Source organism: Balaenoptera musculus, chromosome X (genome assembly GCF_009873245.2).
Source record: "Balaenoptera musculus isolate JJ_BM4_2016_0621 chromosome X, mBalMus1.pri.v3, whole genome shotgun sequence".
Classification (NCBI taxonomy): Eukaryota; Metazoa; Chordata; class Mammalia; order Artiodactyla; family Balaenopteridae; genus Balaenoptera; species Balaenoptera musculus.
This window is the reverse complement of record NC_045806.1, coordinates 90,203,712-90,219,495: the sequence shown is the minus strand read 5'-3', so window position 1 is coordinate 90,219,495 and position 15,784 is coordinate 90,203,712. Positions and strand designations below refer to the sequence as shown.

The following is a 15,784-nucleotide window of genomic DNA, read 5'->3' as shown; positions in this document are numbered from 1 at the left end:
TGTAGTATAGGATTTCATTATATAAACTTACTACAATTTTATAATTGATTCTTCTTAGGTGGATACTTATATTTTTGCTAGTTTCAGGCCTGTTATAAATAGTACTGATCTAAATATTCTTATTATTGTATTCTGGTGCACTATGCCCAAATTATTCTAGGGTATATATGTAGGAGTGGAATTGATGGGTCATATTACGAGCATATATTCAGCGTTAGTAGGTAATGTCATGGTGATTTGCACTGTGGCTGCACATTCCTACCAGCAATGTATGGGGGCTCCATTTGCTCTACAGCCTCACTGACATGTGGTATTGGTATTCTTTTTTATTTTTTGCCAATATGGTATTCCCTTCTTAATTAGTATTTCCCTGAATTCTAATATTGAGCACTTTTGCATATATTTATTAGCCAGTGTATTTCCTCTTTTGTGAGGCACCTTTTTCTGTCTTTTGCCCATTTTCCTAATGATTGTGTTCTTTATCAGTTATTTGTATAGCAAATATCTTTTTCCATTCCGTGAGTTTTCTGTTTAGGATATTTTGATGAACAGAAGCTTTTAATTTTAATGTAGTTGAATTTGTCGATATATTCCTTAATGGTTAATGCTTTTTGGGTCTTAACAAATCCTTCCATAAATATTCTTATACCTTGCTGGTGGAAATGCAGAATAGTACAATTCCTACAGAGTGGAATTTAGCAATGTATAGAAAAATTACATATACATTTGCCTTTTATCTCAGCAATGCCACTTCTTGGAATCTATTTCAAAGATATACTGAGAAAATACAAAATCCTGTATGCAGAAGGATGTTTGTCAAGGCATTATTCACAATAGCAGAAAAGACTGGAAACAACACCAAGGTGCATCAGTAAGGGAGTAGTTGAATAAACTATTGTACATCCACACAATGAAGTACTATGCAGCTATAAGAAGGAAAGGGAAGAGCTCTATACATTAATATGGAATTATCACCAGGATATATTGCTAAGTGCAAAAAAGTAAGTTGTAGAACAGTGAAGTAAGTTACCTTTTATGTAGGAGAGGGGGTGTAATGCATTTTATTTATATATATATATATATATATATATATATATATATATATATATATACATACACACACACACACACACACAGACATATATATGTGTGGTGTGTTTGTGCCTATTTGCTTATATTTCAAAAAAGAAACAATGGAACCATAAAACCAAAACCTAATAAAATTATTATTTATGGAGAAGGAAAGGAGTGGGATGAAGGGGACAGAGGTGGAAGTGAGACTTCTGTGAAGGTACTGTATAACACAGTTTTCACTTTAGACCCATGTAAATGTTTTGCACAATTTAAAAATTTAATCAAAAGGGAAAAAAAATCAATCCTTAAAATTTATAAACAGCCTGAAGCAAATGAGCCTAACTATGAATAAAGTTGGTAGCATAACCATATAGAGAAAATAATTATTTAAAATGACTTCGAAACAGTATTTGTATATTCCTAATGGGATATATTTTAAGGTCAAAAGTAACTGCAAAGAATTATAAAACTGTATTAAGTAGTTTTGTTGTTGATAGTCATATTAGTATTGTTGATAACCATATTAGTATCGTTACTGACATTTAAAAATTCTATATATTGTAGGAAAAAGCTAATAAATAATTTTGTTAATATCATTAGGAGCCAATATCTTAAGCACATGTGAAAAGAGATACAAGTCAAAAATCAAGGAGTTTGAGTTAAAACCTTGTAATCTTAAATTTGAAGTGGAAATACCAGTATGAATTTATGATTTATTTTTCATAAAAATTTTCCTACCTTTGTTCACTGAAAAGGCCTAGAAGCAACAACAACTCAACATTTATGAACAGAACTAGCAACGTATTATGGTTTCTAAACACTATTTCCCACTAACAGGAGCCAGCGGTCCTTAGAGAAATATTCCAGCTTTGAGTCAGGAAATATACAAGATGAGCTTAAGACATCTTGCTGTGCCAGAAAACTGGAAAGCAATACAGGAGCCAATTTTAAGGGACTTTCACTAGTCCTGAGTGGGATAATTTGACCACTAAAAAGAATGACTACATTTAATTGAAACACATCAAATATATGAAAATACAGGTCTCACAATTATACTAAAAATAATCATTTTTAACACTTTTAAAGTACCGACTCATTACTTTTATAGTTGGTAAATAATGGGAAACAAATCAAGCATTTATCCTGCTTTTGCTGTATGAACCGTATGTAGGGAAACCACATAGTTGATGACGGTAAGTCCATTATAGAATTCCAGATAATAAATACAGAAGAAATAATAGAAATAATAAGTACAAAATAAATAATAGAATTAGGGGAGCCCCATTTTACAACTCTTAATAAATTAATGGATTTAGGCAATGGTCATCAATAGATACAAAACCCCTTAGGTGAAATGTGAATGGGAAAACTTCATAATGGAAAGATCAGACTAATACCACCTGAATCCACGGATCAATTTTAGCATCACTAAAAAGGGAACCACTAAACATTATGTGCCTTATGACATGATGTAATAGGAAATACACATCTATATAATATATGGAAGATTCTTGCCTAAAAATATTGAACCCAAATCTAAATCAGCACTATCCAATGCAACTTTCTACAATGATGTAAATGGTCTTTGTTCTGCCCAGTGTGGTATCCACTAGCCACATGTTCTTGTTGAGCATTTGATATTCCTAATTTAACAGAGGAACTGACATTTTAAAAATTAATTTAAATAGACTCATGTGGCTAGTGGCCACATGAAAGCATAGCTCTAGATTTAACTGCCAGTTTGTAAGAAATAGAGGGGATTGAGGAACAAGTTAAATAATATCATGAGGAACAGCCAGTCAAATTCATTTGTTCTATGAACAAATGATGTGGTTTCTCTAATAAATCAATGGGATGGGGGAAAAACAGGTTGGAGGGGTGGGAAAGAAGGGGCACTGTTTGGTTTTTTTTTAATGAGGCTTAAAAGATATAACAGCCAATGGCTGGTTTAGATCCTGAACCAAGTGTAAAAAGATATCTTTGAGAAAATCAGGGCCATTTGAATATGAACTCAGTAGTAGATAATGCTAAGGAATTATTATTAATTTTGTGAAGTGTGATAATGCCATACTAGTTACATTTTTCAAATGTCTTTATCAGTTAGATGCATGTACTTGCATGACCCTGAGAGTGAGCACCTCAAATTTTGTACCCCAGGTGCCTCACTTGCCTTACCATAAGCCCGGCCTTGCCCAAGATGCACTGTAATAACATAGCTATATATTATTGTCATTTTTCACAGGTTGTAAACACCTGCCCCAGCAGAGTTTCATTATCTGAGATTCAAATTTTAATTTTTATTAATTTGTCAAAGGTTGTATTGGTAGGCTTTGTAGAACTTCCCTATCTCTTTGTCTTGATCCAGATGAACCCCAAAAGAAGAACAAAGGTGATCCCATGAACAACCTGGAAAATTTTTACCAAGAGATGATAATGAAAAAACGTCTTGAAGAGTTCCAACTAATGAGAGGTGAACCCTTTGCTTCCCACTCACTGATCTCAGCTACATCAGTGGGAGATAGTGGCACAGCTGAGAACCCGTCATTACTCCAGGACAAGGGAAAACAGGCAGCACAGGGTAAAGGTCCCAGTCTCCATGTGGCAAAAGTTATTGATAATTCACCTGAGCAGTGTTGGACGGGGCCTAAGAAGCTGACGCAGCCAATAGAATTTGTCCCAGAAGATGAGATCCAGAGAAATCGTTTGTCAGAGGAAGAGATCCGAAAAATTCCTATGTTTTCTTCATATAATCCAGGGGAGCCAAACAAGGTATAGGCCAAACCAAGAAAAAAAAAATGGGTTGTTTTCATTTTTATTTACTTCTACCTAAAGTAATACTTTTATATTAGCTTTGATTATACCAAAGAATCATGACATAGGCACAGTGATTGTGTTTTTCCTTGACCTTGACTATTCATTCTCTGCTATATAAGTAGATCTGACTATATAAGTAACATATTTCCTGTGATGTTCTTTGTGGTTTCCTAAGGTCTTAAGCTACCCTTAGAATTTTAAAGAAATCTTGATCAGACTCTAGTCCATACCCACTAGAAACCCTCAACTGAAAAAAAGTAACCTCTAATTTCCTAGGCTAGTAATAAATCAAGTAGTATTCATAGTAGCACCATATCTGGTAGCCATGGTGCCTGGTTGTGAGTAGGGTTTACTATTACCACATGAGTTTTCTCTTCAGAATGCTCCACCTGGCTTTTATATGACATATGACTTAAGTTGCTGATAGCTAAGCAGCAAAGTGAAAGCACAGGGCCTCTAAGCCTTGAGGAATTGGCAAATATCTAAGAAAAGTTGTAAATAATCCTTGTTTTGTTGATCAGATCATTATTTCACATTCATGGTATATGTTTCATACAGAATTGAAAATTTCATTATCATGTCACTCAAAGAAGCAACACAAGCCCCTGGAGTATATACTTGATTGCGTCTAATTTAAAAAACAAAACCAAAAAAATAATGTTAGCTTCTGGCTGTCCCTGAATTTTTAAAAAGGTATCGTAGGTAAGGAATATTAAAGCAGTTTCCTTTGAATGATTGCATTTCTAATATATTCTTGATGTTCAAGGGTAGCTTTTTATTTATTTTTTATTATGAAATATTACTCATTATAAAAAGTTACAGAGAATAATATAGCAAAAACCTTTGTACCCAGCCAGCCATCTTTATCAATTCTTGCCTTTTTTTTTCTTGGCCATGCCACACAGCTTGTGGGATTTTAGTTCCCTGACCAGGGATTGAACCCAGGCCCTTGACAGTGAGAGCGCAGAGTCCTAACCACTGGATCGCCAGGGAATTCTCTATCAATTCTTAACAGTTTCCATATTTGCCTAATTTAAAAAAAATAAGGCCCTATAAAGATGCCTGAAGACTTTCATGTATCCCTCACCAATCCCATTCCTCTTTCTCCTTTCCATTGGTAACCACGATCCTGTATTTGCTATTTATCGTTACCATCAGTGTTTTTATATTTTTACTATATATATTCATAAACAACATATAGTTTTACATATTTTTAAAATATATAGATGATATCATACTCTACATACGCTTCTACAACTTGCTTTTTTGACTCAATATACATGTTTTTGAAATTTATTTCTAGATATAAGGAACTATGTAGTATTCCATTGTAGAAAGATACTATAATTAATTTATCCATTCTCCTGAAGATTTTTTCTTTTCATTTTTTTCTGTTATAGACAGTTCTGCAGCAAACATTATTGTACATATCTCCTGTTGCATACGTACAGGAGTTTCTCTAGGACAGGTTTTCAAATTTTAAATTACTGTTAGTAGGTCACAACCAGCAGTTTTTGAAAGAAATGGAATATAATAGAAAATATCAAAGTGTATTCCATAGAGTAGTAAGGATAATTATTGTTTCTTGAAGCTTTTGTTTAATATGTGTGTGTGTGATATCTGTGTGGGCCAGAATATAAAATGCATTTCTTCCTGTAGATCTCAGTCAAAAAGGCCAGAAAAATATTGCTCTATTGCAGTGATTCTCAAATGTTAGTGTGCAGCAGAATCACCTGGAAGGCTTGTTAAAACACAGATTGCTGGGTTCCGCCCCCAGAATTTTTTGTTCTATACATCTGGAGTAGGGCCTGAGAATTTGCATTTCCAAGTTCCCAGGAGATACTGATGATGCTGCTGGTCTGAGAGTGACATTTTAAGAATCACTGTTCTATATATTACATATCTAGGAGTGGAATTACTGTGATATAGGGTATGTGTATCTTCACCTCCATGAGCAGGGTTTAAGAAATCTCTTTCACATCTTTGCTAAGACTTTAAAGTTTTTGACTTTTTATTTTTGCCAGTCTAATGTGTTTGAAAGGTATCTCATGGTTTTAATTTGCATGTTCCTGATTTCCAATGAAGTTATGCCTGTATTCATAGTCTTCATTAGTCTTTCAGGAACCTTCTATGAATTGCCTGTTCTGTTTCTTTGCCCATTATTTGATTATTTAGTTTTTAATATTATTTATAGATTTTGATTATTTAGTTTTCAATATTATTTATAGATTTTATTTTAAAATTCTGGATACAAACCCTTGCTGCACCTGGTGAGTAACTTATATTTTTAACATTGTTTCTGATGTCTTTTGTTAAGCAGAAGTCTTTCATTGTAACGTAATTAAATCATCAGTATTTTATTTGATGGTTTGTGCTTTTTGAGACATTTTAAGGAAATCTTTCCCTACAAATCAATAAGAAAAAGAGAAACAACCCAATAAAAATGGCCAGAAGATATGAACAGGCAATTCACAGGGGAGAAAACGTGAATGGACAATTAACTTATAAAGTCTCATTAGTAATCAAAGAAATGCAAAATAAACTATAATGAGATACCATTTAACACCCAGGATGTTGGCATACATTTAAAGGCCTGACAGTGCCAAGTATTGGTGAACGTATGGAACAGTAAGAACTCTTAATATACCGCTGGGTGAATATAAATGAGTACAACCACTTTCAAGAACATTGTGGCAATATCTAGTAAAATGAATGATGCTCATACACTATAAGTCAGTAATCCTACTTCTTGGTATCTATCCTAGGGGAACTCTTACACATGCACATTAGATGTTATAAGGATGCTCATAGTAGCATTGTTTATGAACAACATACATGTTCATAAGCAGGAGAATGGATAAAGCATGGTATATTCATAAAAAACAATACTATACAGAAGAAAAAAATGAATGAAATAGAACTACAGGTATCAACGTGGATGAAACTCACAAACAATATTGAATGAAAAGTTTGTTGCAGACTTTGGGTTTCAGTGCCAACATGTAAAGTGCTTAGAAGTCATCACTGCTCTCTTACAACAGGAAGAACAGCTGAACAAACTAAAAATCAATGACTTTTCTTGGACCCATCAGGGATTTGACATCAGAGAGCAAACTGCAACCCTGAAATCTGGAGAGACAGGCAATTACAAAGAATGACAGCCCAGATCTGCTTATCAGGAGCAGAAAGCACTAGAGCCATAAACTGGTAGGAACACTTAAGCGGTAACTTTGACAAATTATAAGAAGCAGAGTGTAGATTAGTGTTTGAGTAACAAACTCCTGGGGGCCACAGTCTATGGGGGCCCCCACATTTTCATGACTTTTACCTCCAGGAACTCCACTGGGTTCTCAGTGTGAAGAGCCAAGAAAAAGTCTCCTGCTCCTGGCATGGTGACAGGGAAAGTAATCAATTTGAAATACATCCAAAGCTTCTACTTAACAAAGAGCTATCCAGCAAGTAAAACAACTTTACCAAAGCCTTCTCTAGTGTGGGAGAAGGGAAATTATCCAACTCCAGGCTCCTCTAGCCTTACTGTCTCATCTAAGAGAAAGAGAATAAAAGCTGTGAAATACTTGTGAAGGTTACAGGCTGGGTACATGGGCACAATAAAAGACTGAAACTTAATTATAGGATTGCAGAATGTTTTCCCATACCCCACACCTTACTACCACATCAGCAGGGCTTCAGTATGTTAACTGTGGATTACAGTCAAAAGACCTGCAAGGCTCAGACTCTAAGACGTTTTTAGGGAAACCCAAAGAAAACAAGGGAGACAAAAACAAAGACATTAGAGGAAATTGAAAAACCTCTGACACCTACAGCAAGAGTAAACATTAAACACAGCCCAGCTTCTAGCCAGATTAACATAAAACCTCACACTAATGACTTGTTTATCTCAGTTTCTATTATGTTATGCATTGTGTCTGGTTTTCAACAAAAAAGAAATGATAAGGCATGCTAAAAGAAAAACCACAGTCTCAAGAGACAAAACAAGCATCAGAACCAAACTGAGATACAACATAGGTTTTTGAACGATCATATATATGGAATTTAAAATAACTATAATTAATATGATAAAGAGTCTGTTAGAAATAGTATACAACATGCAAGAACAAATGGATAATGTAAGCAGAGAGATAGAAACTCTAGAAAGATGCAAGAAATCAAAAACACTATAACAGAAATGATGCCTTTGGGAGTTCCCTGGTGGCCTAGTGGTTGGGATTCTGGGCTTTCATTGCCATGGCCCAGGTTCAGTCCCTGGTCAGTGAACTGAGATTCCCACAAGCCATGCGGCATGGCCAAAAAAAAAAAGAAAAAGAAAAGAAAGAAAGAAAAAGAAATAATGCCTTTGATAGGCTCATGAGCAGACTGCATACAGCCAAGGAAAGAATTAGTAAGCTTGAAGACACGTCAATAGAATCCTCCCAAACTGAAATGAAGAGATTAAAAAAAGACTTTAGGGGCTTCCCTGGTGGCGCAGTGGTTGAGAATCTGCCTGCCAATGCAGGGGACACGGGTTCGAGCCCTGGTCTGGGAAGATCCCACATGCCGCGGAGCAACTGGGCCCATGAGCCACAAATACTGAGCCTGCGCGTCTGGAGCCTGTGCTCCGCAACAGGAGAGGCCGTGATAGTGAGAGGCCCGCGCACTGCGATGAAGAGTGGCCCCCGCTTGCCGCAACTAGAGAAAGCCCTCGCACAGAAACGAAGACCCAACACAGCCAAAGATAAAATAAATAAATAAATAAATAAATAAAATTTTTTAAAAAAGACTTTAAAAATGTAACAGAATATCCAAGGACAATTTCAAAAGGTGTAACATACACATTATTGGAATAGCAGAAGAAGAAAGGAGCAGAAGAAAAAGAAAAAAAGAAAGGAGCAGAAGAAATATTTGAAGTAAGAATGGCTGAGAATTTCCCAAAATTAATGACAGGCACCAGACCACAGATTCAGAATCCAAGCAAAGAATACAAAGTAGGATAAATACCAAAAAAATACACCTAAGCATATCATGTTCAAACACAGAAAACTGAAGACCAAGAGAAAATCTTGAAAATGGCCAGAGAAAAACTCTTTACCTATAGAGGAACAAAGATAATAATTATACTGGATATCTCATCAGAAACCATGCAAGCAAGAAGAGAGTGGAGTAAAATATTTAAAGTGATGAAAGGAAAAACACCCACCTAGAATTCTGTATCCAGGAAGAACAATCATTCAAAATTGGAGGAAAAATACTTTATCAAACAAACAAAAACAGGGAATGTACAACAAACTAAATAAATTAATATTGGATTATAACCCAAAGTACAGAATATCTGTGAGTCAATACTGATAATAAAATGACTGAATGAATCAATAAATGGGGGAGAGGAGACAAATATCCCATGAAGAAGAATCCTAAATAGTTTATGTAGATGCTCCACCTCAAGGAAGGGAAGCATAACTCCTGACTTCTTAGTTTTGAGCTACTCTTAGCGACTTATTTCCAAAGAGTACAATATAGAAATACAGAAAAAAAAAGAGTAACATTACAGTGTAGAAACCCAACAAACACTGCCTCAGGTGATCGAAGCGAAGATCAATCATAAATCATGTTGATAGTATGTATGCTTGATATGATGTGATCAAAATTGTACTTTTTCTCTGTAGTCTTCCTCCTAGTAATCCATAACCACAATATAACCATAGGAAAACATCAGAAAAATTCTAGTAGTGGGGACTTCCCTGGTGGTCCAGCAGTTAAGAATCCACCTGCCAATACAGGGGACACTGGTTTGATCCCTGGTCCAGGAAGATCCCACATACCGTGGAGCAACTAAGCCCATGCGCCACAACTACTGAGCCCATGCTCTAGAGCCCACAAGCAGCAACTGCTGAGCCCATGCGCCACAACTACTGAAGCCCGCGCTCTGTAGAGCTCGTGCGCCACAACTACTGAGCCCATGTGCTGCAACTACTGAAGCCTGCATGCTCTAGGGCCTGCGTGCCGCAACTACTGAGCCCAAGTGCTGCAACTACTGAAGCCCGCGCGCCTGGAGCCTGTGCTTTGCAACGAGAGAAGCCACCACAATGAGAAGCCCACGCACTGCAATGAAGAATAGCCCCCCCTCACCACAACTAGAGAAAGCCCGCGTGCAGCAATGAAGACCCAGCGCAGCCAAAAAATAAATTAAAAAAAAATTCTAGTAGTGGGGCATCCTACAAAATACCCAACCAGTACTCCTCAAAAATGTCAAGATCATTAAAAACAAGAAAAGTCTGAGAAACTGCCACAGCCAAGAGGAGACTAAAGACATATGAAAACTAAATGTACTATGATATCCTGGATGGGATCCTGGAACAGATAAAGGACATTAGGGAAAAACTAAGGAAATCTAAATAAACTATGGACTTTAGTTAATAATAATGTATCAATATTAATTAATTTATTTAAAGAAACATACCATAGTAATGTAAGATGTTAATTATAGGAGATATTGGGTGTGGGGTGTATGGGAACTCTTTGTACTACTCAGTTTTTCTGTAATTCTAAAACTGTTCTAAAAATGAAGTATTTTTTTAAAAAATTTCAACAGGTAGCTGCAGAAAATGCATATAGTATAATACCATATATATAAAGTTCAAAAAATACAAAACAACACTGTTTATTGCAGAGGGATACTAGGAAGAGCTTCATCCTCTGTTATCACTTGGAGTTTCTGTTTTTCTCTTTCACAGAAATATTTATCTTGTTTTTGAGCCCAGCTGTATCTTTGTGTGTATCTTTGTATATATGAATATATATATATATATGTTGTGGACATATACATACATACATACCCATGTGTATGTATGTATGTATGCATGTATGTATGTATATTTTTGGAACAGAGAAGATGCATCCAAGCAAGAAGTGACCGAGCCACCTTGACCAGAAGTCCTCTTGATTTTTTTAAAAATGTTCATATCAAAGGGAATAATCTTAGTATGGATCTTTCCTACTTGGTGAGAAACTTGCAGTATGTTTCACATACCTCTCCCTTCCTCTGGTTATTTAATTTGATGATGCTTTCATAATGAGTGTTTCAGAGCCAAAACTCTGGATCACCTGAAATTACTTAAGTGAATCACAAGTCAGTTATTCTATGCCCTTGCCTTTAAGATATGAGTGTGGTTAAATGCTAAATATGTGAACATCCAGCTTCAGAGGCTTTGAGACATAAAGAGTCTACTGCTGATTGCAATGTTTAATATATTTACTCATATGTTTCAATGGTAAGTCATTTAAGCAGGCTCTGTTTTCTAGCTCTTTGCTTTTGCTGCTCCTGTCCGAATTTTTCTCGTTTTTTTTTAAGCTATAAAGCATATAACTTATGCTAGCCAATGTATCTCTTTTTTTCTCCTCCAGTGCAATAAAATACACATAACCTGAGATCTACTTTTAACAAAATTTCAAGTGTACATTACAGTATTGTAAACTGTAGGCACAGTGTTGTACAGCAGATCTCTAGAACTTTTCATCTTGCATGACTGAACTTTATACCCACTGAACAGCAACTCCCTATTTCCTCATCCTCCCAGGCCCTGGAAACTACCATTCTACTTTCTGCTTCAATGACTTTGACTACTGTAGATACCATATATAAGTGAAATTTTGCAGTATTTGTTTTTCTGTGACTGGCTTATTTCACTTAGCATAGTGCCCTCGAAGTTCATCCATGTTGTAGCATATGACAAGATTTCCTTCCTTTTTTCTAGCTAAATCATATTCCACTCTATGTATATACCACACTTTTTAATTCATTCATCTGTGGTGGACATTTAGGTTGCTTCCACCTCTTGGCTGTTGTGAATAGTGCTGCAGTAAACATGTGAGTTCTGATATCTCTTCAAGATTCTGATTTTAATTATTTGGATAAGTAACCAGAACTGGGATTCTTGGATCATATGGTAGTTCTATTTTTAATTTTTTGCGGAACCTCCATACTGTTCTCTGTAGGAGCTGCACCATTTTCCATTCATACCAAAAGTACACAAGGGTTCCAATTTATCCACATTCTCATCAACACTTATTTCCTGTATGTGTTCTTTGAAGAAATGCCTATTTAGGTCTTTTGCCTGTTTTTTTCAAGTTGTCTTTTGCTATTGAGTTGTGGTAGTTCCTTATATATTTTAGATATTAACCTCTAATCAGATATATGGTTTCCAAATATTTCTCCCATTCCGTAGGTTGCCTTTTCACTTTACTGATTGTTTCCTTTGCTGTGCAGAAGTGTTTTAGTGATGTAGTCCCACTTTATTTTTGCTTTTGTTGCCTGTGTTTCTGCTGTAATATCTAAGAAATCATTGCCAAGGCCAGTGTCATGAGGTTTTTCCCCTATATTGTCTTCTAGAAGTTTTAGAGTTTCAGGTCTTATGTTTAAATCTTTAATCCACTTTGAGTTGATTTTCGTGTATGATATAAATAAGAGACCAATTTTATACTTTCGCATGTGGATATCAACTTTCCCCAACGCCATTGGTTGAAGGGACTATCCTTTCCCCATTGTGTATTCTTGCCTCCCTTATTAATCAGTTGACTGTATATGTGTGGGTTTATTTCTGGGCTCTCTATTCTGTTCCATTAGTCTACATGTCTGTCTTTATGCCAGTATCATACTGTTTTGATTATTCTAGATTTGTAATATATTTTGAAATTAAGAAGTGTGAGGCCTCCCCAGTTTTGTTCTTCTCAAGATTGCTCTGGCTATTTGGGGGTCTCTTCTGGTTCCTTATGAATTTTAGGATTGTTTTTCTATTTCTACAAAAAATAACATTGGGATTTTGATATGGATTGCATTAAATCTGTAGACCACTTTGGATAGTGTGGACATTTTAATAATATTGACTTCTAGTCCATGAACATGTGACATCTTTGAGTTTATTTGTGTTGTCTTTAATTTCTTTGAGCAACGTTTTGTGGTTTTCAATGTACAAGTCCTTCACTTCCTTGGTTAAGTTTTTCTTCAATTGAAGTATGTTTGACATACAAAAAAAGCTGTACATATTTAATGTATGCATCTTGGTAGGTTTGAAGATAAATATACACCATGAAACCATCACCAATACAATGCCCTAAACTTAACCATCACCTCCAGGAATTTCCTCCCTCCATTTTTTCTTTTGATAAGAATATTTAATGTAAGATCTATCCTTTTAACAAATTTTTAAGTATCCAGTACAGTATTGTTAACTATATATACTCTGCTGTACAATAGATCTATAGGACTTACTCATCTTGCATAAGTGAAACTATATACCCTTTGATGAACACCTCCTCAGTTACCCCTCCTCCTAGCCCCTGGTAAGCACGATTCTATTCTCTGCTTCTATGAGTTTGACTATTTTAGATTCCTGATATATGTGGGATCATGTAGTATTTGTTCTTCTGTTTCTGGTTTATTTCATTTAGCATGTCTTCCAAGTTCACCTATGTTGTAGCAAATGACAAGATTTTATTCGTTTTTAAGGCTGGATAATACCTTGTTGTATTTATACACCACATTTTCTTTGTCCATTCATCTGTCAATAGACATTTAGGTTGTTTCCATGTCTTTGCTATTGTGAACAATGGTGCAGTGAACATGGGAATGCAGATATTTCTTCCAGATTCTGATTCCAGTTCTTTTAGATATATAGCCAGAAGTGGGATTGCTGGATTATGTTGGTTCTATTCTTAATTTTTTAATGATCTTCCAACTGTTTTCCATTGTGGTTGTACAAATTTACATTTCCACCAACAGTGTACAAGGGTTAAAATTTTTCCACATCCTTACCAACACATCTTTTTTTTTTTTTTTTCGCTTTTGAGTTTCAGGAATCCCTTATATATTTTAGATATTAACCCTTTATTAGATATATGATTTGAAAATACTTTCTCCCATTCTGTAGGCAGCTTTTTAACTTTGCTGATTGTTTCCTTTGCTGTGCATATTGGTTTGAATTGATGTAATGACACTTGTCTGTTTTTGCTTTTGTTGCTTGTGCTTTTCACAGCATATCTAAGAAATTATTGCCAAGGCCAGGGTCAAGATTTTTCTATGTTTTCTTCTAGGAGTTTTAGAGTTTCATGTCTTATTTTTAAGTCTTTAATTTCTTTTGAGTTGGGTTTTGTATAGGGTGTAAGAGAAGCATCTAATTTCATTCTTTTGTACTGGATATCCAGTTTTCCAAACACCATTTATTAAAAAGACTGTCTTTTCCCCATTGTGTATTCCTGCCCTCCTTGTCTAAGATCAGTTTACGATAAATGTGTGGTTTATTTCTAGGCCCTCTATTCTATTCCATTGGTCAATATGTCTGTTTATTTTTATGCTAGTACCTTACTGTTTTGATTACTGTAGTTTGAAATCAGGATATGTGACACAGCCTACTTTGTTCTTCTTCCTCAAGATTACTTTGTTGATTTGGGGTCTCTTGTGGTTCCATATGAATTTTAGGACTTTTTTTATTTCCATAAAATTTGTAATTGGGATTTTTTTTTTTTTTGGCTGTGTTGGGTCTTCTTTGCTGCACACGGGCTTTCTCTAGTCGTGGCAAGCAGGGGCTACTCTTTGTTGCGGTGTGCAGGCTTCTCATTGCAGTGCCTTCTCTTGTTGCAGAGCATGGGCTCTAGGTGCTCGGGCTTCAGTAGTTGTGGTGCAAGGGCTCTAGAGTGCAGGCTCAGTAGTTGTGGCGCACAGGCTTGTCGCTCCGCGACATATGGGATCTTCCCAGACCAGTGATCGAACCCATGTCCCTCACATTGGCAGGCAGATTCTTAGCCACTGTGCCACCAGAGAAGTCCCTGTCACTGGGATTTTGATAACAATTGCATTGAATCTGTAGAGCACTATGAGTAGTATGTACATTTCGACAATATTAATATTTCTGATCCATGAATATGGGATGTCTTACCATTTATTTGTGTCTTTTTCAATTTTTTTTTCTAATATTTCTAGTTTTTTTTTTACTGAAGTATAATTTACAATGTTGTGTTAGTTTCTGGTGTACAGCAAAGTGATTCATTTTTTTTATACACACACACACACACACACACATGTATACAGTTAGTCCTCTACATACAAACCTTCAAGTTGTGAGCTTTCAGAGATGCAAACGTGCGTTCACATGTCCAATCACGTAAGTTCACATGTCTGGCCTACATTGTCACATGCATGCATCCTCTACAAGTGATTGTGCTTTTGTGTACTTTACAGTAGTGTATAGAGTACAGTAGTACAGTATCTTTATTTTAAGCCCAGGATGTCCGGAAGCAAGCATAAAAGCAGTGGTGATGTAGCTGGTACTGCTAAGAAGCACCAAATGATAACGATGGAAACAAAAGTGAAAATAACTGAGAGAGTGGAGTGAGGCAAAACAATGGTAGATGTCACTCGTTCTTATAACATGAATCTTTCAACCATCAGCATGATTTTAGAGAACAAGGACAAGATCATGTAACATGTGAAGTCTGCTGTGCCATTGACGTCAACAATAATATCAAAGAAGCGTGGAAAAGTGATGGAGGAGATGGAGAAACTTCTCAGTGTGTGGATGCAGGATCAGCATCTGCATCAAGTCCCACTCAGCTTAATGCTGATTTAAGAGAAAGCTAAAAGCCTTTATGAAGACTTGAAGAAGAAACATGGCGAAGAATCCGAGGGCACATCTTTTAATGCCAGCCATGGCTGGTTTCATCGGTTCAAGGCTAGAGCCAACCTTCACAATGTAAAAGTAAGTGGCGAGGCAGTGAGTGCAGATAACAGTAGCTGCCCGGGAATTTCCTGAAGTGTTTCGAGAAATTATCGATGAAGGTATGTATTTACCCGAGCAAGTTTTTAATGTGGATGAGACAGGACTGTACTGGAAGAGGATGCCAGACCGAA

The 15,784-nt window shown here is 35.9% G+C and overlaps 1 protein-coding gene across 2 annotated transcripts in view; it reads left to right on the top strand.

Annotated features, from left to right (window-relative positions):
• RBM41 (RNA binding motif protein 41) overlaps nt 1-15,784 on the top strand; it is a 59,498-nt gene that overhangs the window by 31,229 nt on the left and 12,485 nt on the right. For both annotated transcript variants that reach the window (XM_036840992.1, XM_036840993.1), the window contains one exon: nt 3,440-3,843. In XM_036840992.1, the coding sequence (XP_036696887.1) occupies nt 3,440-3,843 (404 nt within the window). The remainder of the gene's footprint in view (nt 1-3,439; nt 3,844-15,784) is intronic.